The sequence below is a fragment of the Lepisosteus platostomus genome, chromosome 1 (assembly GCF_059453375.1).
Source record: "Lepisosteus platostomus isolate fLepPlt1 chromosome 1, fLepPlt1.hap1, whole genome shotgun sequence".
Lineage (NCBI taxonomy): Eukaryota > Metazoa > Chordata > Actinopteri > Semionotiformes > Lepisosteidae > Lepisosteus > Lepisosteus platostomus.
Window position 1 is genome coordinate 16,586,509 of NC_142611.1, and position 27,850 is coordinate 16,614,358.

Consider the following 27,850-nt stretch of genomic DNA (forward strand, 5'->3'; position numbering starts at 1 on the left):
GCAGGACAGAGGAGCTTAAATGCCTTAACAATAAAGGAGACTCTCACCATTCCCTGAACAAAAGAAAGGTTACAAAGGAGAGGTCATCATTTGGCCCATCAAATCTCTTTGGCAGTTAGCTAACTCACCCAAATAACTCATCCAGCCATTTTGTTTTTCAAAGCCAGGGTATTAGCATCCAAAACATGGCTGAGTAACTCGTTCCATACTCACACCCTCTTGTGTGAAGAAGTGCCTTGTGTTCTCATTCTAAATGTATTTCCCCATAGTTTCTACTAGTTCCCCCTGGCTTCAGCATATTACTGCATGTTTCTGTTTGTTTAACTTTTTATTCTTAAGTACACTAGTTGACTTTGTCACTGCCTTTGAAGATTTAGAGCACTTGTATCAGGTTACTTTGAGCATCATATGAAAAGGCATTTGCCGTATAACAAAATGAACAACTCCAATGCTTAAACAATGCAGAAAGAGTACAGTGTATTTATCTTTTCTTACTTACAACCAAGATCATCCCTACAAACAACTATTTCATAATAAAGGAAAGGATCGATGGAGAGCAAACAGTAATCTCAAGTAGCTTTCGTTTCAAATTATGTACAATTTTTGGACTGCAAAATAGCACTGGAAAAGTTTCCAGTCCCAGAAAAGTTTCAGACAGGAGATTTACCTTTATTAAGCCTGTAGAATAAAAAAAAACTGCTTCTACCCCTTAAGAACAGCTGAACACAAGGGGAGCAAGCTGGCATGTCGCCCAAAATGCACTGTCCTGCTGTGATCACCGAAAAATTTCTCCATGTACAATTTTGGGTTCAGATGGAACTATAATAATGCAAATGATTGTTTAGGATGCAAATATCTTATCACCAATTAAAAATAGCAGTGCTGAATATGTTAAAAGACCTGGCAGAAAAAGTTGGCTGTGGTGCTCAAGGAAATTTCCAGAAGGCACAAGTTTCTGGCTCAGCTGTGAAGTTAAAAGAACACACACCCCAGGGAGTGTTTGAGCTTACTTGGTATGAATGAAGGAGGCCTTACCCAAATGCTCATTGACTAGCCTCGTAAATGAGGTAAATGATTGCTGCCGCAGCCAAGGTTTTTATGGGGAGGTATGCGGGTGGGAGGGGGGCAAAGTTAATTTGTTCTCCCACAATTGGAGGACCACAATGAATTGTTTGCCTTTTCTTTGCTTGTGAGTCAATTAGCCTTAGGCACCTCTGTCTCATTGGTCTTTACTCCAAACCAATCCTGGTCTTGAGTAATTTACATCTGTAGCTACCTTACTGAAATTGTGCACAAGCTCTCACAGAACCCAAGTGTCTGGCAACATTTTTTATTCATGCCCCTTTTCAGTCTCAGGTTGTTATTGTTAATGACGAATGCATGATCAGTTGACCAAATTGGCTAAATCAGGGTGTTTCTCATTTTTTGGTCAAGTGTATGGAGACTATAATTGTATTTTGTAATAAAATAAAATATAAAATATTTTGGATACAATTAGGCCAATAGTTCAAGAAAGATGCAAGAGTCTGTTAGATCTGGCTGCACATTGCGCCTCTTCATCAAAAACACAGATGTACACTTCTGAGGTCTCATCTAGAGGGGAAAGTGAGGGCACAGTTCATGTAGTTAAAATGGCACATTAACCAAAAGACATACTGTATCTGCACGCTTTTCATTGAGCCCATACCAAAGAGCAATAGCAAGAACGCAAAACAAGCTGCTATCTGCCACCACCCCCCCCATTCCCCCACCCTCTCTGAGCCCACCAGACCACATAGACTGAAAGAAAAACAAGCTCCACTCCAGTACTACATCAGGAAGAGAGCACAGTATTGCCCAGGTGCTCTTGTGGTTTAGCGGTGACTATTTCATTTTCGAACTTACACTGCAGGGCTGCAGGCACTGAGCTCACCTTGCTATCTCCACCCCCAACCCCCTCCAAACCTCAGATAAGACAAGAGCTCGAGAGTTGGCGCTTTCAACACTGCAGCTCTCCAAGGTTTTGCAACACATGATGGAGGCAATGCACTGGTCGCAGTAAAAAAAGGCAACATGACAGATGCCACTTTCCACTCAGCAGTCAAATTTCATTCTGATGCTGAGGGCGCCGTTGAGTGACAATTCTAAATCAGAAATTAAATCTGGATAACACCCATCCTATAAAGAAGCATTTGATTGTTAAGGATACCAACATCTTTTTGTTGTGCAGAAACAGATGTTGAGTTTACGTGTGCAAATGTCAACTTTACAATGAAAGGCAGCACTGTCAAAAATACTATGCTGGTGAAGATTACATACCATTTTATGACATTTACAATGATTTTAATTAAAGAAGAATGGCACTGACTGTATTAGACAGTACATGCAGATCTCAAAAGATACTGTAAATAAAATGCAGGTCTCTAGATAAAGTAGATCTACCTCCAGTTAATTTTTTTAGGCCAAGACATCACAAATCATCTAGGGGGTTTGAACCCAGGGCTCCAGATTTGAAGGCAAAGGGATATAATGTTTTGGGCTTCGTCTTACTAAATATTCATGAATATCTCAGGATAGAGGAGGAAAGATTTCTGATCTATATGCCTTAATTTACAGGATGTCCTTGATAGCACAAGGCCAACAAAAATAAACAATTGTATACTGAATATTAAATAAGCTGTGGAAAGGCAGACCTTAAAAATCAGAGGGAGGTAGTGCTTTGAGATAGTCTGGATGGCAAATGACTATATAAATTGAAGGAATTGTTTTTTTTATTCCTAGAGGTGCTCTGGTTTCCTCCTACAGTCCAAACATGTACTGGTAGGTTAATTGGCTCCTAGGAAAATTGGCCCTGGTACGAGTGTGAGACTCTGTGTCTGTGTGTGCCCTGTAATGGACTGGCATCCCATCGGTGGTGTACCCCGCCTTGCTCCCATTGCTTGCTGGGATAGGCCTGGCTCGTCCGCTACCCTGAATTGGATAAAAGCGGTTAGGAAATGCATGGATGGGAAGAAGGCAGGAGATCAGAGGGCAGGTGAGGATATTCAGACCGGGGCTCTAGTTTATAAAGATACCAACTCTATGCAAGCATGTCTAACTTACTCCTTATGAGATTCTCCTCATACTGAATTGAAGAGAAAGGCTCTCGATGTCTTTTATCAGCATCACATTTAGGAAAAAAAGTTCCTAATCACATAAGCGCAAACACTGATGTGTGGTGCGAGGGTTTTTTCCAGCCCAAAAATAAAAACCAAAGTGCATGTCTTGGCATTTGCAATGTTGTAAAGACAGAGAGCCGCTGTGTTTCCAGCAGACAGCCATGCACCTACAGTGAGAGACCTGCCCTTCTGAGCTGCTGCTCCTACCTCATCTGGGCAGCACAGACTGCAGAGAGAAAGGGCTCTCTGTGCAGGCAGCTGGGAACAAACACAGGTAAAACCACCACAAGGCAAGGGGACAAATTTACCACCCATGGAGGGGTAGTCGGTAAAGCAGCTGTGAGAACAAGGACAATCGGGGGGGGGGAGGGCAGCAGCTGAAGACCAATTTACCCAACAAGTCTTGTGACGCTGCTGAAACTGGTTCTTACACTTGAGCCTCTTCAAGCATTTAATCAACCACAGAAAATGGACCATAAATCAAAATGGGACAAACGGCTCCTTTCTCAAAGAAAAGGACTTCAAAATGAATCCCAGCTCGTTTTACAGATCTAATTGGAAATTTGGATGTTTATGCAGTATATTAAGGACTCTCAATTCTACTACAAAGGAGTCCACAAACTGCATGCCAGACATATTTGTTCTATATTGTACCCAGATGATATACAAAAAGGCACTCTCATAAAAAGGCTGCTTCTTTAATGTAAAATATAGCTCCCATCCAATTAATAATTTCTACCATCTCTTTGCAGAGAGCCATTATAATACGTTACTATTGTCAGCCCTAACATCCAAAATAACCAGATCTGCATCTCTGTATTTATGCTTAGCAATAAAAGTGGGATTTGTCAATACAGATCAATCCGAAACAGGAGTATAAATAAAAGCACCTTCACTTTTAAAGCAGTGACACAGAAATCAAACACCCTGAGTAAAGCAACATTAAACATAAAAAACAGCAAATAGAAGGGTTGACTGAATGTTGGAGGCATCTGGGAGACTACACTTCTATGCTTTAAGACAGAACTTAGGTATGATCAACACACAGCAATATTTGAGTCTACAAACCAAGGTGCATGAAATCATAGAAAACATATCTCTGACAGGTTCAAAACCCATCACACGAACATGAGGAAAATCATAGAAATCCCTTTCGGTTTGCTCGTGTATCCAAATCTGTACCGCCAACAGTATCAGATCAGTCATGCTGAATTTCACAGCACCAAGAACATGTACGACCACATTAAAAACAAAACACCTGCACTGCATTGGAAAGCTTGTTTAGAAAGTGAAAGCTATATGTTCATGCCTGCAAGGAAACTTGTTAAGTGGTATAACATGGCTGTAATATTGCATGTTCAATGGAGAAGTAGGGTTCTACATGAAGCTAGGTAGGAGAATCCTGGCTTGTTTAAAAGATGCTATTGACTTGTATCTGTCCAACTACACAAACAGTAAAAGAATCAAAACTTTTCATATTTAGAAGAACATGACAACATTGGCCAGTCAGAGATTTATATATATAAAAAAATTGATAATCACAGTCACACCCCTAACAGCAACACCGGCACAATGTACTGCAAGCTTAATAGTTGCCTGTCGGTCCTTGAAATGGAACTGACAAACGATCACAAATGCAAGAAAATGGAGAGAAAACAAAAAAAAATCATTCATCAGACCTTATAGTCTATTTTTCCCTATGATGGCGTTAATGCCATGGATTTTCATTTTCATGTCTCTCAATATTCACTGTGGCCAAAGTGGAAAAAAAAAAAAGTCATCCATATTATGATTGGAACACACAAGTCGAAACTGGTCATAATTTCATGATGTCTAAACAGTTGTTGTGGCAACAACAAAATGCCAAAACAAAGCAACCAGAAATATGTCTTTTGTACAATTTTTTGGTGTTGTGTCGTGTAGTCAGCACCGCTGGACCACAGGGATGTGGAAGCTGTGATAGTGACTAAACTACCATTGTTCAGAGAACCGAGAGTACTCCTTCATTTTCTACTTTGTTGTAGACAAAAGATTTGAGGCTTTTCATTCAAAATGCCACCCTTCAAAAAAAAGGTAATTCTGCATTTCAGTTTTTTTTCTGTACTTTTTGAAAAACAAAATGGGGAGCAGACAGCAGTTTTTTTTTTTACACATTGCACGTGTAAATAACTGCAAAACTAGTCTTTTTAAAATGCAAGCACTGACTTTCTGCAAAAGATGGTCACACCCCACCCTTATATCATACTGCATAAGGAATGACATACATGTCTCTGTTTATAGTCTTTGTCCTGACTCAGAATTTCCCCGCGTAGATTAAACTCCAAAAGCAATGACCACAGGCTGATTTAGTAAAGTGGCTTAAAGAGACAGCAGCCTTTTTGTCATAAGTAATGTGGTGAAATTTGAGCTCTCCAGATCCTTAAATTACTTTAAACAAGAGCCAGTATTTTTTCAAAGAAATCCCAATGTGGCCTCAAAGCAATTTTGCTTAAATTCATCGTTGGAGACCCCAAATTGGAAATCAAGCCAAAGGAGAGCCTACATCCATTATAATTTCCAATTCAGAACACATTGTCGGGAAGATCAAACCCCAAATAAAAAGAAAAAAAAATTAAAGAAATGGTGTAGACTGCTGACTGAAAATGAGGATAACTTAAAATGCACCTGGATGACGTATGGTGAACTGCAATAATACTACCTTTCATTTGTATAGTATTTTACACATTTCAAAGCATCCCAAATTGCGACCAACGATAATCAATTTGAAATCACTTTCCTAAGCATTCATTACATTCCAGAGTTTGATTTCTGTACACATCGCTGGCAAACACTTAAAATCCTTCATGTTTTGCAGTTCTAACACACTTTCTAATGAGTCAGTGGTCACACACTACAAAAAAGGATGTGTAGCATAACAGTTTCCAGGCAATCACATTCATAGTGAAAGGTGAATTCCTTTGAAATGAACTTTTTACAGGCTTTGGTTAAAAAGAATTACACATTCCATAAAATATTTAATCATGCAAATATTTTTACTACTTAAAGAATGACAATTAAAGTTGGCAAATTAACAATACATTACAAATTCTAAATGGAAATTGCATAGAAAACACTCCTGGATCAATTCAACAGCATAACAAAGATGTCCCCTTACAGAAATAATTCAGGACCAGGAAGAGAATTCCAGTAGGGGATAAAGTGACAAAATAATTAAAACATATTAAAACAATCGTTTTTGTAATTAACCCTTACAATAATTAAAAAAACCTCTGGGGAATCTCATTAGCCAACGAGAAGCTAACCAATTTAAAAATAAGGGGTATCCAATATACTTTCCCATTCTAAGCCATTCTTGTTAGCAAAAAACAAAAACAGTGAAATCAAATAAGCAGCTCATATCTCCAGCTTTATATATGTATAATCCTCATCAATTTGTATTATATAAAACATTTTCTAAATAAAATCCATTTCTGAGTGTCATTAAAAAAAAAAAATCACACCAAGACCTAGCAGCATAGATTCAAAATTTTCACTATGCAGAAACTCATTTTGAGGCTGTTACTTAACTGTAGCAACTTCATCTTCAAACCTGTTCAGCTAAAGCGACATTCTTCATCATATTCCATAATCTGCCAGACAATCAGCGAAATGCTACCAGCTGCTTGCTTTAGTGATAGGGTTGAGAAATTTAGGAGCACTGCAAATTGGCCAAAACCTGTAGAAAATAAAGGATACCTCCAAATGATCTCAATGAGTAGTTCAGGCACAATAACAGATATACTAATACATTACAGTGCTTCATATGTTTACAATGCACTGAGCATTATCTAAGCACAATGGGAAAAGAAAGCACTCAACCAGACCTTGTGAAAGCTATAAGAAAGTTGAATAAAATGCAAGGGAGACGGATTAAGAGTAAAAAATAGGATCAGAATCTGGGTTACAATATGGTTATTAAAATTAAAAGACTAAACCATTGAACACCAAATAAAGGTAAAGAAAGTGCCGTGTATACGTTTTAAAAATTGTTTAATTCTTAATTTTACAGTAACAATAAAAAACATTAGGAAGATGCATGCTTCAAAACGGATTCACGTTTCTTCACGTTTTATTCCCTTTCTTCTACATGATGCCTTCAAAATCCAGCCACCTTCAAAACGGGATCACAAATAAAGCATTACCTTTTGGGGAAGCCTAAAATCAGCATGCAACACAGGCCTGCAGAGACTTCTAGAATGTCTGACGAGCATCCTGTACACAATATTATTAACGATCTTTCTAATTACATCTTCCTTGAGTAAAATACAGTACAAAAAAAATAACTAGCCGTCAAGATTTCAAACTGAAATCAGACAGGCACATCTAAGGCTATTACTTCCGTCAGATTTGGTTTCCTCCTCTTTTTTTTTCTTTTACTAGCTGTAAAAATACTCAAGTTAGTTTGTAGCACCACCTCCTACCTCTTTGCATATGTGACCCGAGACAAATGAGGAAAAGGACTCATTCCCTTACATGTTACCTCTCTGTCCAAGAGGTAAAGACAGACTCCCTGACATTCTCCCTTTGCCTTTTATTCCCCCTTCAGGGTGCAATAAGCTACCGGACACATAGAAATCCAAGGGGCAAGAAAAGCCGGAAGAAACATTTTCAGAATATATGAAACCTCAGAAGCAGCAAAGCAACATTTACAAATGCTGCATGAACCCAACTGCACAAGTATCCACATGGTTTTTTTTTTTCCGCACAGGAAAGGTATTGAAAGTTTATGTTATTATCAATAGAACACCAAACTTATGTTGCCTTCCACTTGAAAGAGACGGTGCAAAAGCAGAACCTGACTGTTGGCGTTCAACAGCGACCGACAGCATACACTATACACGCTTTCCGGGGAAGGAAAAACAAGCTTATAGTGAATAACTGCCCATGTGGCTCTTTTCTCCGACTGGCTTTCACACATGATCTTCGTGTAAAGGGTCAAACCGATCAAGTGGACAAAACACACAGAATCAAAACCCAAACAGGAAGCTGCCCTTCTGAATGAAATAAGCAGGAAGCTGAAAGCTCATAACGGCAATTTATAAAGCGTGCCCTATATGCTTTACACTTTATTATTATTATTTTTTTATTTTTTTATAATGCTTTACACTTCTATGTCTCATCTTAAAATCGCAAGCATAATCCCATTATTTTACAAGTTTGCAGGTTCCAAGCAACTAGGTATTACCATTACAGACTTTCCATGAAATGTTTAACTACAAATTACATCTTCTGGACACATTCCTTACCATTTGGTAAATTGGTGACACAATAATGTCGCATGGTTATGAACTGAATGCAATGCAGGCGAGAGATTTAAGGGACTGCATCACACTAAAGACCTCACTAAAGACTGGAGGTTTTACTACATTCGTTACAGTTCAGTTTGTCTGGAAAACGGCCTTCACAACAGTTCAATTTCCAAGTGAATCGAACCGAAACAAGACCACAAGATGACTGGCAACTGGACTAGGCACAGCTGGCTTTCCAAACTTGAATGCTAACAAAATGAAGGATTCGGCTCATTTGCAAACAGGAAATTAGTTATATGGTAAGGGCATTACAGCAATGTCAAGGGGAACAAAATGAAGGGGAACAGTTCAGGAAATATGGTCAGACAGCAGAAGTCAGATGAAGTTTGGAAAGCACAAAACAAGTGTTTTCTATTTTTTTTTTCCTCAGAGGCTCAAAGAGACAAGGTTTACAAGACGATGCGAAAAATGAAGAGTCAAAGTAAAAAAATACATTTCAAAGTTTAAGATGGCAAAATTAAAAATGCATCGTAGGTAACGGACAATATAAAGTTCACTTAATTAGAGCATGAAAACAAGCAAACCAAGTTCCCGAAAAAAAACAAGAAAAAAAAGAAAATGCAAACCACTTCTCTACCAAACACGCTCTTCATAACTAAATCTCAACGGCAAGCACATTTCAATCCAATGAAGCTGACTCCAACCTGGTCTGTTGCAACAAGCCCAACCTAACATACATCCCCACCCAACCTCCCTTCTTTACTGACAAAAAGGGATAGTGGGTAATTTCAGCAGCCATTGAGGTTGATGAACAATAACCACACAAATGCAGTTACAAGCTGCTTTTTAAGGAAGCGGTTAGTTAATGGAGGAATTTGGCAAAGTGAAGTTCCAGACGAAACTCACCGTTCTGGGCATGGGTGGAGACAAGGATCCGTTGCTCAAGTAGGAGTCATTGTTCATGTTTGACATCATGATGTAGCCTGGATAGCCTTGGTAAGGATGTCCTTTGTTGTATAAGCTTCCATCTTGCTTCCCTGCAAAAATAAAAGAAATGTTAAGTAATTTGTGGGCAGCCCAGTTTACACGCAAGCATACATACATCGACAGTTACTGGCATAGAGTTCAGATTTATGCTTGATCAGAACACAATTCCAGCTCAATTTATGATCAAAATTAAACTGGTCTTTTAATTTATTCACTGCTATCAAATGCTGTCACAAACTAAAGAATAACCCAATAATTCCAGTTTTGACCAATATAATTGATATTTTCAAAAAATACACAGAACAAGACAAAGTACCTGCTCAAAAAGCAATTTATTTTTTTAAGAGCAGATTAGACAAAATTAAGCATCTCTGGGAATCCTTCCATAAAGGCTTTTTTAAACATAACTAAGTCACTGTAAAGGGGTTCAGCTCATTCACTTTAGTTCATTTTAAATATAATCTGTAAATTGTCTAACGTACATTCTTGTTTCCCCATTACATAATACCAGAAGGGGAATAACCACGATAGAAATACTTGAATGATCTAGAAATTAAAATAAAAGCTGTTTTTGTTAACCCAATTTAACAAAGTGAATTAATGCCTTTGCGCAGTTTAGCACATCACACAGTGTTAATGTTACACTTGCCCACTGTTTGCCAACGTCAATCATTTAAACACTCCGTTTTCCTTTTAAGCAGAAGAAGTATTATTCTGCAGAACAATACAGCCCCTCCATGCCAATTAGGAGCAATTAAAAAGAACAGACAGATCCTGTCAAACAGGGATGCCCCACTGTTTGCCTTGGCCTTTGACACTAAAGGGGTTCATTCCCGGAGGCTCTCTCTCCAGATCGGAATAACAACTCATGCTCGACTTTGGAGATCACAGTCAGAACTACAACGAGATTGATGGCAGCACTTCTTAACTGTGGCCCTCACCCTGCTTTTCATGTTGTAGAACTATTTAGTAGCTGCCTTTTCAACACCCATCTTCAGCGTGTGCTGTATCTCTATTCATGGGGGCACATAGCCAAGACACTTCTGTGCCTCCATCCTAATCCATTCTCATCCACTGTGGTATAGCAGAAACAGAAACTCCTCACTTGCAACAGCAGCAGCGACATGTCCGTCGAGTTCATAATGATGACGTTTGGAGAACTCCGGCAGAAAACAATACCTTCAAATGTTTCACTTCATCAATAATTCGGGACAAAAGATAACCAAAAACGAACGTGCGAATGTCTTCACTTTCATTCTTAGGTTTTAAAAAATAAAACTTAAAAGAATGTAAAAATTATATTTTTAAAATTTGATGTTAAAAAAAAGCATTTGACAAATGGAGCACTAAATTAGATATTCCTTAAAACTAGAGTATTATTCAACAAATTTGGGTCACAAATGACTAACGTAAGAAAGAAAAATTGCTTATTAGTATTGTTACACCGGGTTACAATACAAACAATGACTGCCTTTATCTTACCACAAGTAGCAACACAAATACCATCCTCTGATGTATACCTGCACATTTTGCACCATTCAGCACATTTTTTTCCTATTTCTTTTATTTTAAATTGAAAAGATTTCCACTTCTCAAAGCTGCCATGATTCATAAAGGTTTCTTCCGGTTTGTGAATTTGCTCACGCCTTACAAAATTACCCTTTGCATATTCTCATTCTATTGCTGTTCCCCTTCTCTCTGCTTGACCTTCAATTTCATGGTTTAACCTAGAAAACTTGCTGAACCTTAAATATATATATATTTTTAATTTAAGCCAGTTGTACTACAAGCGATGTTATTTTACATTGCTAGTCCCTATCACATGATTTACAGCATCGTATATTTGAGTGTTTCAATATGCAACATTGGAACATTACAAGAGACTTGCAACTCAAAACTAGCATTCTGAAAATTTGCCATCTTTTTTTTCCCAACTGTGTGAGAAGTGCACAGTATTAAAAGGACGTAGCTTTTAAAACAGCATCTTATTTAAATAATGCATATGGCAAACTGGTTATTTACCTATGGCAACCGACTCAGACAGCAGCTGGTGGGTAATTCGCTGGCCTAATGCAGTCTATACTTACCATCATCAGAATGTTCTCTGTGTTTTTCATGGTATGAATCCTGGGGTACTTGGGACTGTCTAGCTGCCTGCAAGGAACAAGGCAAAACCAGATGCATAGTTAGGGTGCTAATTCAACAACCTCAAAAAAAAAATGGCTACTCTGAGTTTCAGAGCTTGGTCTCACAGTGCCCCAAAAATGCTCAATTTGTTTTGTTCTGAGAAGAGGGGGGGGCAACTTGTTTATCTATAATAACGTAAGACAGCAAAATACAATGAAGAATATTGGTGGTCGCGGATGGTCTTCAATAGAATGCTCTGACTTCAGAGGACAGATGAGAGTTGGGTTCAGATGCTTTGTAATGATAGTTTTAGTGCAGTCTCCCCACTCCCACCCCCCACCCCCTTTGTCACATGCCAAAAATGAGATCCTGATTTTGGTCTTCAGTATCATCTCCTATAATAAAGTGGCAAAAGCAAAAATAACACCTGCTGACGTTCTTTCAGAACCATCCATAATTTAAATAACATTTCCTTATTTATGCCTTCAAAATCCTTGCCCAAAAATCTCAAGAATTATACTTGATAGCAGATTAGTGGTTAGTTTCCTTCATTGACAGAACAGGAATCAAAGTAAAATAACTGTACTGTATATACTGTACTTACAGAGAGAAACCCAGAACGTGGTTGTACAAAAATGTTACAACTATTAAATCAACGTTTACACTACATATCGACCTTATTAAAATAAGTCTCGTGTGCTTTGTCTATCAACATTCTTTAAAAAGTGAAAGTTGTCTCATCAGGCCCATTTCACTGTTACTAGAGAAACAGTATAGCAGGCGCCTGTAGGGTACGTCAGGGATTTAAAAAACAAACAAACCATGTACGTGTGTCTGTCAGCGGTGTTTTTGAAGTGACATGCAGCCACATACACACTAATCACACCATACATAAGACTGGCAGTGCACCAGTACGTTTAAAATTGAATTAAGCTTCAAAATTCGGCAGTGCATTGGGGTTATACACGATGTAATCCAAACTACTGAAATACACCGATATTTTTCACTATTGTGCTGCCAACAAACGCAACATTATTGTGTTTTTTTTTCGCTGCACTAAGTTATGTAACAATAATGTATACGGTTAATAAGCGATTTGGTCTAAAATTTGTAAATACAAAAGACATTATGTGTTCAGTGTATCTTAGAAATTCTTTGAAATTTAGCATTTTAAATAAAATCTTCCCCAAAGATAAAGGCGTGGGGAGAGACAGGTACAGTTGTAATACGAACGTCATTAGGGGATTTATTGACAACGTTTACATGCGTGGTTTTAAGCAAATGAACTGATGATTAGAAACCTCGATTTCCTTTTACACAACGGTGGAATTCCAGAGTGAGCACTTAGTACGGCACATGTCACGTCCTTAGTTTTTGGAAAAACTTTTTTTCAGCTGAAAATGTTTGACTGTAGATGTCACAGATTATAATGCACATTTATAAAGACCGCTTAATCCGGTTAATGAGTTTAAATAACATTTCCTAGTAAACAGCAACAAACTATCTGGAGTAAGGGAAAATGAGAAGCGATTGCTATACTTTTTTTGTTGGTAGCGATTGTGTAAATGCTGTACTTTAAACTGAAAAACCGCCACCAATAAATCTTAACTCGTTCGAAGTACTGTCACCAATTCATTTACTCAAAAGAGACACTAATAAGACATCCCGCCGCGTTTGAAATACACAACCTAGCAGGCCTATTGGTTACATAGTGACCACCTCCTTAAGAGCAGGATAGAAAATAACAGCAATTTTATTCTCCAAAACATTCGAGCGTGACTTTCAGATTTTAGTTGATCACCTATTTATTTAAGTTATTTAGCTGGCATCACATTGCAAAAATACCTGGAGATAAATTAAATGTCGCCATTAAGAAAAAAACAACTCTTGGAACTACATGCCTAGTGAAGAAACTGCAAAAGGTAACTTCACAGCGCCGGAGCTGGAGCTGTATCTAAGCCTCCGCATCTGACAGATGGAAAAGCACCAGGTTTTATTAAACGGGCTAGGCTATCAAGAGACGAGAATCTAACAATATCCCTGCAGTGCAAGTCACGAAAGGCAGGTAGTTCTTTCCCTCTCTGTGGCATTTCAGTGCATTGAAAAGAACAGAAACCTCTCCAACGAAGTCATACCGAGTACGAACCGCACTGACAGCAAAGGAGGTGTTTTGCAAATAACTTCCACGTGTCTTGGCCAGGTTTGCGTAAATACGCTGACAGGTTGTTAAATGCCTTATACTCCGACTTTCCAAAAGATGGAGTGTGACGATAACTATCGATGGACGTAAACTGCTCAAAACCTTCAGCAATTCACAACCTTCTTTTATAACAGGTCGTGTACTTCATTCACGGCGTCTTCTTCCTTTATCAACATGGAAATTGTTTAAGCCGCCTGTCCTGAGCAGAGACGTTCAAGAGAAAGCCAAGACCTCACAGATTAAATGACGTTAAAAAAACAGCAGATCGTCATTTAAACTGATTAAAGACTAATCAATGTGTTTTGAGTGTTGGAGCATAGATTCGGCTTTTAAAAAATAAGCCAGTCTAAAGTTAAACAATCCGAAGAGAATGAATCAGTTACTGTGTAAACATACGGAAGGATAACCAAGATTTTTCAAAAACAAACGTGAAAAAAGGTGTGACAAGTGTATAAACTTGGTTCAGCCTGCGCTTTGTTATGGAAATCATTTAAAGAGTTAACCTACTGAACCTGAGTAATTCTCGAGTGCCATCTTCTTAGGCAGAAATACCCAACGTTTTACAAAAAACACAACTCGTATCCCCGTAAACCCAACAACGTCAGTTTCGTACACTTAAAAAAACTCACCTCATGGCTGTTACTGTTTGGGTTTATCTCCGTCTCGTTCACTAGAGATGACTTGATATCAGCCAAATCGCCCTCCTCCTCTGGGTGACTAATTTCGGCAAAAATCTTCTCCTTCTGTGGATCCCCTTCATCTTTGAAAGGGATCATTTCGTCGTTTGCGCACAGTTCCGGGTCTCCGCCGCCGCCACCCCCTCCAGCTAGCTGGGGCATTTTTTTTTCAAATGAACGCAAGCACTCCCGTTCAATAATATTAAAAAAAATAACTGTTCTTAATCCCAAAGTGAAAGTGGAAGAGTTCCCGTTAAGGAAAAATGTATCGTACTCGAGTCTTAGTGTGAGTGCTCTGTCTGCAACACCGCTTGTATTGACTACAGCAACAGGAGCGTTTTCGACGGTGTTTTCGACTTTTTTCAGTATCGTGAATTCTTAAAATTATTCAGAACCAAAATACCCAATGCAGTTTAAACATTTTATAGGTAAAGGTAAAAATCAAAATCTCACATTGAGTGAAGAAAGAGGGGAAAAAAACAAATACTGAAGAAACGTTTTTGTACGGCAGTCCGCAGTTTGTGGGGTTCTCAGTTGCCAAAACGCTGCCCAAACTCCGTGGACTTGACTCGGATACCAGTTTTTGTTCAAGAACAATACTCGATACGTGCTGAAAAACACGCTAGATTTTTCCGTGAGTATGCGGTGTACAATAAATAACCCACTATATAAAATTGAAGACAACCTTAAAATATTTCCTCTTCAGTGCCCCAGATAATGTTAAAATTCGTTACTACGTCGGATTCCACTCCCGTAAAAAAACAACCGTGAAGTACAAAAAAGTGCAACCTGCTTGGTGTGTTTTTTAGGCTTCACAAACCGCGTTCTTTCAAAAAAAAGGCTACTATTTCAAGTCTTTTTGTCCCCGCTGTGTTTACAAACGGCGCAGCATGCCCATGACACTTTTTGTACACCTATAACGCATCCTTATTCATTCCTTCAAAACAACCTAAACACGAATTTGTAAAAAAAAAATCCCAAAAGTCCAAAAGTTCTTGTATCTTATATCAATACGTCGTAAAATGACTCCAAACTGGAGCTCCGCTCCTTGTAATGCAGTGCTTCTGTAATGTGTGTTGGTAATGTAACTCTCCTCCCCCCTCCCTCTCTCTCTCGCTGCGTCTTGCTAAGAGTGCGAGAGGAAAGATGAAAGAGAAGCCGTCGCTGTGATTGACACCACACTGATTGACACTCCTGAGAGAGCAAGGGGAGAGAGAGATTTATACATACAACACACACGGCAAAAGGGTAGACAGGGAAAAAGAGGGGGGGCGGGGGTGGAGTGGTGCATACGAAGCTGACACCAGGCTGAAGACAGACTTACTACTGTTCTGTTAAAAAAAAAAGACAGAAAAATACAGAAGCACTGCCTTGCCGCGCATTAGACTTCAATAAATCCGAGGTGTGTAACTATAACCGCGGAACTTGGCGCAGGTCGGGCTGTTGAAAATAAAATCTTGTATTTTACTTTGCGGCCAATTTTTTGAAGTTATTACAGTTATTGTGAAGAATAAACGATTTTTGTAACAGAACGCATTCAGGCTACCGGGTTGGTAGATTATACGGTTATTAAGTAACGATCTAAAATCAATCGGTGAACAAATTGCCGCAATAACCTCCAAAAGCCTGCTTCATCATAATGCTACAAAAAGGCTGAAGAAAAAATATTTCATACTGCGATAATTATGGTTCGTTAGTTAATATAATACGTTAGAAGCAAGAATCTGAAGAAATTCACATAACAATGTGCAATTCATTTTACCAATTACTACTATAACTCATCTTAAATGCTATTAAAATATGATTTATACGTCGATAAAAAATTGTGTAGATTCATTGCCATTTAATGCAGAAGATGTAGTTAATTCCTAGCTAGCGAAGGGTTTTTTTATATTGTTATTGCAAGCCGCCTGTAAATAGATCGTTATAAATCCGGAACATTTGGTATAGCTTTCAGTTTACAACACAAGCAGAGACGGGCAATGTAAAAGACCAGCGCAGCAAATCAGTTGAAGTAACTTGAAAAGGTTAAAATATCTATACCTCCGGAGCCAACGTGCAAAAATGATTGAACTTAAATTTGATGAAGTTCCCGTTACTTTTATTGCCAAATTAAAACGTGTAACCTTATTTTGAAAAGATTACATGTGCGAAGAACATCAAACGAGAATATTTACATTAGACTTAATAACTCTTAAAATAGTAATGAGTATGTCTAATCTTTATTTGATATGGATATATAAGCACAGCATTGGAAAAATACATTACATTTCGTATAATTAATTTCTCTCGGATTCAGCCTTTGATTTGGCTAACTTTTCCGGACATGTATGCAAGTATTTGCGTCGTTAAAATAAGATAAAAAGGGGGATGTACCATGTGTTTAAGCTCAAGTAATCAAATAAGCATGGCCTTTTAACGGCAATACAGACAGCGAAAGGAATGTTTATGAACTCATTGGGTATTGCAACAAAAGCATTTTCGGGAGGCATGCAATTAACTTAATGTTAAAATCAGCGTTAATTCATATGATAACATTATCATTATCACATTCATATTATTTCTGTCTTAAAACATCTCTCAATTTACACAAAGAAAAGTATTTCTAAACGAATTGTAACTTGCCCATATTATTTAAAGTGTTTGTGCAGTTAATCATTCAAAAATGTAAAGGATATTGGTAGCACATCTCATATTAATTCCCTTTTAAAAAAAATTAAATATGATTACACACGTAATTTTAATGAAAAGATACAATTGGCTATGATAAATGTCAATGGAGTCATACTGAACCATTAAGTGAAAGCTGTAGTGTGGGTCTTGCAACATGTGTGATGCTTAAGCCTAATTCTTCTGCGATTTCTGAACCATAGAAATAAAATTATACCAGAATGTTCATTCACACCTCCAAAGCTGCGGCAGTGTTACAGTTGATTGTAATCTGTTATACAGTATACATCGTATAAACCTGAAGAGCTGCACAGGGTCAATAAACTTAACAGCACGTGTAAAGAACTAGAGGGTGGAGTTAAACACGGAGAATAATTGGTGGAAAATTGCCTAATTTAGGCAAATTGGAGGATATTGTTTTGTGATGTCCCATCAATTAGTTTCGATACTTTCTAAACAGCAGTGTAGGCTATCAGCTCTTTCGCACGTAACTAATGTCTCTTTCTCAGCGTGAAGAGCTTGCCACTTTGTTCCCGGAGAAAATTGAGGTATTTGAAACGAATTAAATACAAGGCTGGAGTTGTTACTCCCCTAATCATTAGTGCCTTTACCGGATACAAATATTGCACCGTATCAAGTCGGCGCTTGTTTGTAATTTAAGTACTTCCAAGATTTAATAAAGCAGGACGGATTAAACCCTTATCTAACAAAAACTGTTATTGCACAACTGTTTTAATGTACCTTTTTTGGTCTTGTTATGTGCGCTTTGAGGTAGAAAACCGTTTTCTTTTGCTAGACACAAGTCTCTCCAAGAGTCTCCGAACTGCTAAAGACAAAAACACAAAAAGAGAAGAGACAGGACGCGCGCTCTTTTCCCCTCTGTGGAGAAAAGCCATTTAGTCTTTACCCCACAGAAAAGAAAGAAACGAGAAACATTTTTACTGCCAAATTATTTCAATCTCCCAAAAACTGTGCATTTAATTAAAGAGATATGTCCCTTTTAAGTTTTTTTCTCTCCTTTCTGCATCTGTCTTTTCCCCTTTATGTGGGCTTGAGTATTTCCCAGTCTTTTTTTCTGGTGCTAGCGTTGTAAAGAAAGAAGATAGTGGGGGCGGATAATGATTTATGACAAGAGGATAAACTCAGGAAGCCATAACCCCAAGCTCCAGATTTTTGGGGCCACAGAGCAATTTGCATGAACTTAGAAAAACGTCCCTAGTTGTGACATCAACGGAAAAACAAAGTAAAATTAAAATTGTTCTGTTAATGAGAAAAATGGAAAATCTGAAAGAAAGCATTGCAAAAATATTGACTCGTTAAAGAAGAGATTCTGGACAATGAAGAGCGATTACATATTTTCTTATCACCATTTTGAAACTGTAATCGAAAGTATACAAAAATCGAGCACAGAAACAGCAGACCTCGTGAAACAATGAGTGATCTAAATGACATGTAAAGCCTGTATTCTAAATTCATCGCTTTTGTGATTTAAAAAAGGACAATTATGTAGGGGCACTGACAAAATGCGCTTGGCAGAACTAAAAGATGTACAAAAAAAATACAAAACATGTACAATAAAAAAATACATACAAAACATGTACCGGAGTTATGAAACCAAACCTACCAATTCACTTTTTTAGTATAGAGCGTCTAGGATTTTTTAATCTATACAATTGGCAGAGACTATCGGAGCAGTTTTGTTACAACGTCTGCTGAATAAAAAAACGTGGTACATTCATAAGTAAATAAAATGGAACTCTTTCGTCCGGTAAATGTTTTAAGGAAAGAAAAGATTGGGGAAAGCGCTTCAGCGGCTAGCTGTGGAAAGATTGCGTGAGAATAACTTGGGAGTAAGAGGCAGATCTTTATAAAGCTCGGAGGTGGGGTTAGCAGGCGGAGTTGCGGCTGCCTTTGATCTTCCAGCGGCTGGCTCTTTCATCCTCGGTTTTCCCCCTTCTCCGGTTTGCCTTTGTATGACTAAATTTGGGAAGAACATGGAGACGAGCCAGGTTTTCCACGTGTGCGCTCGCTCCCAGCTGAGAAGGCAAGGGTTCTCTTCCGGGTAAGGAGACAGAAAAAAAGATCAAAGGCTTTGGATTTGGATCTGAAATGCGGATTGAAAGGCAGAGACTGGCTGCATTCCAGAGTTTCACAGAAAGTCGCTCCACAAATACATACACAAGAGACGCGCAAATGAGAAGCAACATCACAAAGGCTATTGGATGAAAAATGGTTAAAATCTAGCCTGCTGTAAAGCCCACCCACATGAGTTCTTTCTTTTTGTTCTGTAATATACTGTGGAAAGATGTACAACAGTCTGAAACGCACTGAATGTGTTAAACCAAAGCGTTTTATTTGTCACCCCTATTACCAAACCCAGCTGCTTTCAATTTAAAATTGAAGCGCGTTTTGATGGTCTTTTTCGGTCAGCACACAGATAAAGACACGAGTTGCGCTTAGAATGACAGTGCTGAAGACCTGCCTGCCCTCATCTGGGGCTCAAACATCTTTTTTATATAAAAATATTGAACAAGAAAAGCTTTAACTTGCGGCTGCCTTTGAGCACCAACACCATAGATGGCCATTAGTGTTCGAGATCGATTATTTTCATTCTTAGATTTGTTCTCTTTTTTTCCCTCACAATCTGCAATTGCCTCACCACTCTTTTTATGTATTCAGGTACTACCCTGAAGTCTTTGCATGCGTCATTAGCAATAATGTAAAAAAAAAACGGAATTATACGTTAGTCTCATCTTAGATACAGCATATTTGATTAAAACGTTTTCTAGTGCGTAGGGAGGGATGTTAGTGCGTACGTTCTAACTTCATTGTTTCTTACGCATCGCAAATTGTAAAAAAATATGTTGCCGCTTTTGTTTATTGTCTTTTGGAATTAAGTTGCTTTGTTGCTTTACTTTAAACTGAGTTTGAATGAGATTTTGTTTTTTAATGGATATGCCTAAGTGTGAAGGGTAGTAAAACGAGCACTTTATGGGTTGACATTACTTCGGAGACTCTCACAGGCCTTTTAACTGGACTAGATGGCTAGAACTGGTAAACAGAGGATCGAACTGCTGTGCTAACAGGATCTCAGAAAGCAGTGAATGAAAGGCTTCCCCACTCCTCTGTTCCAAATGAGATTTTAACCCCTTTGGTACGGTCTGTTACGGCAGAAACCCATGTATAGTTACATAACGGAGCTTCAGTCAAATCCTCCATTCAAATAGACAGGATTTTGTGAAATAGCACTGTGGATGACAAGGCTAGTAACAGCTTTTAAAAAAAATCAGATTGATGAATGAGTCAGGAAAGCAAATAGCAGGCAGTAATATAAACCAAATGCACTGGACAGCTCTGTTTTGCATGTGCATCTTTGTTAGTATTTTCCCAATATTATGCTCTTTGAGTTGCAGTTGGATGGTAGTGCTTGTGTATGTAATTTATATTTTAGAATTTTAGGCTGACAGTTATAAAATGCAGACCAGTGGCCTTGCTTTTGTTGTAAATCCATGCTTCTGTGGTTATCTAGGATGCAAATCTGGTTCTGTGCTGTTAGAGGAACGTTGAGATTCATGGCAGACAAATGCATGATTAAGTATTTGTCCCATGTCTTTTCCCAGGCTTTGCAAGGGTGTTTGCAGTGGACCATGGACATGCCACTTTCCTTTTGGAGACTCGCACCCTATTTGTACATGCTGCTCTGAGTCTGGCTGTTTCTCGGGAAGCAGGGAAACACCTCATTAAATGCTTAAAGATAAATCTGTGTACTTCTCATTTAGTCATGCATTCCTTGCACAGGATTTAGATGGCATAATCTTTGTGATTGTAGTTCCACAAGGCACAGCACACATCTTTAAAAGGGTATCTAGATTTATCTACACATCAAAAAATACCTTCAGATTTCTGTAGATTATTATCATTTAAGGGAATATTGGCACAACATTTTATGAACACTAAGTAACTGTTCACAAATCCGTGTGTTGATTCATAGTGATTCCCGTATAATATTTCCTAATGTAACCTGCATATTTTATTTCTATGTTGTATTTTGCTTCTAGTCTGCACGCATTTGTCTGTTAACACTGATGGTAAGTACATACAAGTATTTGCTGTAAGTATCTCCTGAAGTCTTGTAAGAGTGAATCTGTATATTCTTATTGATTTGTAATGAATAATGAAAAATGGTGTACTGTAGGTGGATAAGCTATTGAACTTTGGTCACGTAGGGCTTTTGGGTTGGCGTTCAGGAAAACCTCTAAGTAGCCTGACCTGACCTTCAACCGAGGAACAGACCATAATAGGGGATGAATTTAATAATGGGCAAAACCTATTCAAGATCCTTGAAAAGGCTTTTCTTTACAGAAAACGTGCTGAAAGGAAGAATGTGACAAAGGCTCTTTATTGACTGTAGCCTGGTTTAGCATTTGTACCAGATGAAAACAAAATGATAAAGAGCATAATATTACTTGGTGGTAGCTCACGGCTTTACCTTTCCTGTAATTGCTTAAAAGAAACATCAAACATTGCTAAACAGCTATATAACTAAACTTTTAAAATGTGTATAAAGGAGATGGATACTGGCCTTGTATTTGGCTATGGAGGAAGTGATCCAGATGATCACGTCTAATTGAGTAATTTGCTATTTTGAACAACACTTATTAAGATCACTTTATTGGCCATATACTGTACAATTTCTTGTATTGGGAATTTGCCTTTTCGCATACCCCAACTTGGTCTCCATGAGACACACAGACATGGAGAGAAGCTTTGGGTCAAAGCGCAGGGTCAGCCATTTATATAGCACCTCTGGAGCAGTTGGGGTTAGGGGCCTTGCTCAGGAGCCCCATGGAGTAGGTTTCCTCTGCCGGCTGCAGGATATGAACCAGCAACCTTATAGTCACAGGTGCAGATCCTTAGCCACAGAGCCACTGCACCGCTCCCTTTTTTAAGATCACTCTTTTTATGATGAAGGTTCATGCGTAGAAAATTGCATTAAAATCGACTGCCATGCAGTTTTCATATAGTGTATACATCAACCTCAGGGTGCTCCAGAATAGCACAAGAACAATGTATTGTGCATCGCTGCAGTCATGGAAAACAATCCCAAACTATCATGTTCTTTCCTGCAAATTTTCATTCATCTAAAAAATGTGTTCATAGGTTGCTTATTAATGGTATTTTGCACAGCTCTTCCTTAAAATAATATTCAAGGCAGATGATTCTTCAGATTGATGTGTGATACTGTCAGGAATGAGACAATTTAGGTATTTGGATGATACATGTTAGGAATTTGATTCTTTACCAGAAGTTTTATCTGCTGTCATCAAAGCCTGGTATGTCAAGACTTTTATCTTGTCGTTACTCCTCTTAACATTAAACAATGTTATCTTCTGGTTCCAATAATATTCTGTACAAATGACTCAAATTGCTTAGTAATACTATGCACATCCATATTTATTAACCTGTATTTGACAGAAATTCCCCAGAACAAGTTTATAAGATCATGTATTCTTGACAATAACTGAACATTTCTCCAGAAGTTTACACAGCCAACAAAGAAATGAGCCCTGGAAGATGAAATGGATTTCTATTAAATATTTCAGTAATTAAACAAGTATAGGAACAAGTAATAGGTTTATTCCACCGAAACGTTGTGTTCGCTTTTTTTTCTTTTTTTCAGCATGGAATAAACCTATTACTTGTTCCTTTGCAGCCTACGCATGCTGACGCAGCTACCCACCTGAACATTAAACAAGTACATACGACCAAAACATTGTTTTTGAAGGGACATTTAAGTAGTTACAGTACTGGTGCAGTCAGTATTCTCTAATGGGCTTCGGATGGGCTGAGGTTGTCTACCTGTAACCTATGGGCTTTTTCTAGTAATCTAATAGTAATAGTAAATTAATCTAGTTTATAATCGGACGTATTGAATTACCTCTAAAACACGGCCATAGACGGTCCCAAGCCCGTTTGCGAAAGGAGGAGGGACTTCAGCGACAGGCCGTGCAACAAGCCGGCTGAAGAAAAATTCCTTGTTGCGTCAAAATGCACACGACAACTCAACGACATATGGGAAATGCTAGGGCGTCCCCCGCAGGCGACGCGCAGCTTCTTCGCCCGGACGCTGCAAGAAATGGGCGAGGGCTACCGGCTCAAGGATGGAGCCGGTTAAAGAAGCTAGTCCATCATCACCACCATACGAAATGCGCCTCGCAAAAGTCACCTGCCGAGACGCCGCAGACCGTATGAAGTGGAAAAATCGGTGCAAACAAGCAGACCCAACATAAGTGGGAAAATGCGAAGAAGAAGAAGATTGAATTACCTCTAAAACAATTATATTTGTTCAGGAACTGTACATGTGAATATTTGTTTCACTTTTCCGAAGACTGTTACAGTTCAGATCTGAGATGTAATCTTATGTTCTACAGCAGGACATTTACCATTTTTCTTTTCTCATTTTCACGCACAATACCAGGTCTGTACATTTTCCTAATATTGTACAAAATATTGTTCAATATTACATAAACAACCCAGTAAGAGATGATGTAGCAGTGTATAGAAACCGACCTAATTAAGTCTTGTCTGTATCAGTTACAGGTACAGCACAAGAGATTGGAGTAAAAAAAAGACAGGAATGATCATTGCTTTTCAAAATATTAGTATGCTCTTCTTGCGTAGAAGATTGAGAAAACAAATTATTGAACACACATTGATCTTACAGACAAAAAATACCTCACAAGCCAACAATTCTGCAATACAGGTGGAATTGTAGACATCGGAGAATGAAGTACTTCAGCAACACAAAGAAATACTTTAATTCTAAAAGTTAGCTTTTTTTCTGTAAGGAAGCCTGCTGCATGAAAAACAGCCATTAATGTCAATTTAGTGGCAAATGACTAAATGTAGGATTTTTGATGTAGCAATGGAATGACAGCCATTTTCCATCTAACTAGGTAGTGAACGCTAGTACCATTGAGTTGTGTGGCATTGCCAAGGACATATCAAATTAGGCCTGCCTTTCAGGTTGATTCATAATGATGGTTAAACCAATCAAAAGATTCACTGGTGAAGAATGTTGCTGTAGGACACATAGATTATGCATGGATTATTTTAAATTATTGAGCAGTACATTGAGATGCAAGATCCACTCCACATGCCAGGATTGATAACAATGCCAAAAAAAAAAAGTAAAAAAAAATTGAAGACATGCAAGCAAATGAAAGACAGCAATATTAGCCCAAGGGGTACAGAGGTACAGACTCCCACTAACCTCAGGCTTAGGTCTTAGGAAGGTTTTTTCTTTTCCAGCCTTTTGTAGGCTCTGCAGCATACAGCCCTGAAAAAACTTTACCTTTATTTTGAAGAAGATGGAGGCATAACAAAGCCTCATCTCTGTAATTTCCTTTTTCTAAATGTGAAACATTTGTGTTTATTATCCAGTGACTGCCGCAGTAGCTTGTAGCATGCTTGTTAAACGTATTGTTTCTCGGATTGCTAGGAATCACAGACATGAGTGCCAATGTGCTAAGCTCCAGGCAGAGGATTTAAGATGGGCACCCTTGAAATTCTCCGAGATTGGCTGGCACAAAGTGTGCCATTTTATTAAGTTAGAAGCAGAAGAGTATGCAGCTTTAAATTGCAAAAAGGTTTGGCTGTTTGTTACATTGTTTAATAAGAAGAGTTTAAGGGCATGTTGGTTACAGTAGCAATGGTCCTATGTTACTACTACTCAATACTGACAATTAAGAACTTTGTGCATATGTAGTTTTCATATAATATCTAGTATCATCCAGTGTCTTCCAGTATCATATAAGACCAAATAATGTAATGTATAAACAGCAACACAAGACAACTTGCTAAAGATGAAAAAGAGAAAAACAAAGAAACGAAAAAAGGTTTTATGATGTTGTGAATGTTGGTGTACTCTCAGGATATTGGTCCAAACTGGCTTTTCGGTCTTTAATTTTCCATTTTTTTGCGAGCATGTTTTGTTTATTTGAACATAAATCACATACAGAACCAAAACAAAAACATCAAGTTGTAATTAAGTATGTAATTATGGGGGCAAAATGGAATATACAATGTCTAAGGGGAAAAACTAGTGTAAAGTAAATCCTGAACTCTATATGCAGAAGCCAGACCTTCTTCAAGTGAATGCCAAGATACAGAAGTGTCAGCATTAAACCACAGCAGACAGTGATCTCAGGACAAAGCAGTAGAAATATCATTTAACATTTGGTAGAACTAGGCCTCCTGCAGGTCTTTCATGCTGTAGAATGGAGAAGCTAATAAGCAATTGCTTCCCTTTCCATATGCATTTAGAAAATTCTAGAAGGTAATGTATCTCAAAACCTGCAAGAGATTAAAAGAGGTATGCTAGAACTAAAACAATAAAGTGATTAAGAGTCATACATTGAGCTAGCACATATTTTAAAGGACAGGAATGCAAGGATACCGTTCTCAAGACATGATAACAATCTTTCAACGGCATTTGAGTTTCATGTTTGTACAGTAACTCAAAAGTAAAAAGAGGAAGATATAAAGCCATCTATAGGTACAAAGAAATAAAAAATACACAAATGGCACTTTGTGCCATATAGAAATGTGTAAAAAATAAATGCTTTTGAAAGGACCAGCAAGTACAATTCAGGGCTGTTAATACCTTCAGCTAATAACCATATGTGAGATGAAAGAGCAAAGATTCAGCCACAAAAATACTGAACATAATAGCCAGACTTATTCAGGGATTATACAGTACACTAATGATTTTTAAATGCTGTTCCATTTTCAGTGGGCTTCTTGTAAAATGTATCACATAACTTGCCTAATGAGTTCAAGAGAATAACCTCTTAAAATCTTACATCAAACGTGCTTTTTATTCCTGCTGTGTACTGACCTGAAATCTTTTTGTCTTTTAGCCTGGATTTTTAATGGGATATGAATCCCAGAAGTTACAGGATTTTTTTATGTGCCACAGTGCTATTGCAATATTTTCATCTTTTTTTTTTTACGATTGAGTTGTATGCCGAAGCACTTGTGTGATGAAATCTGTGCAGACCGAAAGATTGTCAAGCTCAACAAGGAAAAAGACATTCCGAGATCTCACCTTTCCTGATGATGAAGATGGTCCCTGTCAAAGCTGACACAAGAGATTTGGAAGAGGGCGAAAGGAATATAGATATCTGGGCTGTGGGCATACGAGTTTCGAAGATTACACCGCAACCACATGACTTTTTAAAGAAACTTGGCAGGACTGCAAGAGAAAAAGCAAAAAAAAAGCTACTGTATTACTCCAGGAAGAATGTTTAGGACTCAAAACCCATAGAATTAAAAAATACAAGGTGTGCAATAGTGTGAGATGCTATATCCTTCCTTCTCTTCTCATAAACTACCTTTAGAGAAAATGTAAATGGACAAGCCTAACTTAGAAAGGTTTCAGTTTTGATTACTACATTATCTTGTTATATAATGTTATTACTATGTTTGCCTGCGGAACTGAAACTAGTAGCCATTATGAAAACTTATCAAGGTAAATGTATCTGGATTTTAATGGATTTTTAAGATTTATCTCAATTATTATGGATTCCTAGGGTTTTAGCACATGTTTTCACTGTTCTTTCTTCACACTAGACTACTTGAATACTTAAATGTACTATAATAGATGTTTCTAAACAATCTGTGCTGTGGCACACTGTGGTTAATTTAAGTGTAGTAAAGCACAGTAAATGCATGTGAAAATCAGCAAAGGGAAAAACTGGTAAAAACACAAAATACAAAATACATGACATTCAACATGGCAATCTTGTATGTGCTTGCAATCTAATTTTGTGCCCAAACATCAGTGTTTACCTAGTCAGCATTGTCAACTTAAATAGCAATCCTTAAATACTAAAAGGTGGGTGACATTCTGGAGTGTCAAAAACAGGATAATTTATAACCAGGTGTAAGTAAAGAGGTTTCTTACAGTGTGTGCCAAAACAATAAAAAAAAACAACAACACCAACAATAGCCTAAGGTCCTCTTTAAGCTTCTAACTAAACTTTTTCTTGAGCTATCTCTATAAATTCAGTTGTTCAGCTAATCTGTTTACCAGCTCCAAACAGTATGGCTCCCAATGAGACTTCTTCAAAATTCCAAAAGTCCAAAACTCACAAAAGTTTCATCATTTACTAGTTCAGTCAGAATATTCCTTATTTATACGTAAACTGGTTTGTAAACATGACCAAATTTCTTAAGACCAATTGGTCAGTTGACTGAGGATGGCAGGTTATTCCTCACAGATTTGTCTGAACCTACGGCACACAGGGTAGCTTTATTGTAATATTACCAAATGTCATCACATTGGCATGATCAAGTGAGGAACAAAAAGTCCTAGGCATTAAATCAGACCAATTCATTTTATCAATGGCTGGTGTTATATGGCCTAAAATGTCATTGCTAAGTATCGAATGCAGTACATGGAGGTTTTGTATTGCCAAACATGTTGCTAAGGGTTTTACACTAGTTGAAAATTCATACTTATCAATCTCAGTGTCATTTTCATTGGAGCATTTGTCATTGATGCTGCTAAGTCACATTGCACTATCCCTAACTAAAAAATGTTTAGCTTAGTGTTGTGTATGCTTTATGACTTTCTTCAGGAATGTAATTTCTTTTTTTTTAGAATTACACGTTGTGTACATAGCTTCTAAATAACCACTCGTAAATTGCAACCAAATTGTGGTTATTTTTAATTAATCACAACCACAACATATAAACTAC

At 37.8% G+C, this 27,850-nt stretch overlaps 1 protein-coding gene across 10 annotated transcripts in view; it reads right to left on the reverse strand.

The window, feature by feature from the left end:
* The window catches only part of lef1 (lymphoid enhancer-binding factor 1), a 70,797-nt gene extending 55,236 nt beyond the window's left edge, over window positions 1-15,561 (reverse strand). For 4 of the 10 annotated variants that reach the window (XM_088626020.1, XM_088626045.1, XM_088625999.1 and 1 more), the window contains exons 1-3: window positions 14,369-15,559; window positions 11,500-11,566; window positions 9,332-9,462 (exon numbers count right to left, since the gene is read on the reverse strand). In XM_088626020.1, coding sequence (XP_088482146.1) covers window positions 9,332-9,462; window positions 11,500-11,566; window positions 14,369-14,578 — 408 coding nt within the window. In that variant the 5' untranslated portion in view covers window positions 14,579-15,559. Of the gene's footprint in view, window positions 1-9,331; window positions 9,463-11,499; window positions 11,567-14,368 lie in introns of all 10 variants that reach the window. The other 6 variants (XM_088626082.1, XM_088626063.1, XM_088626009.1 and 3 more) reach the window with 4 other exon arrangements.
* Between the last annotated feature and the right edge of the window lie 12,289 nt (window positions 15,562-27,850).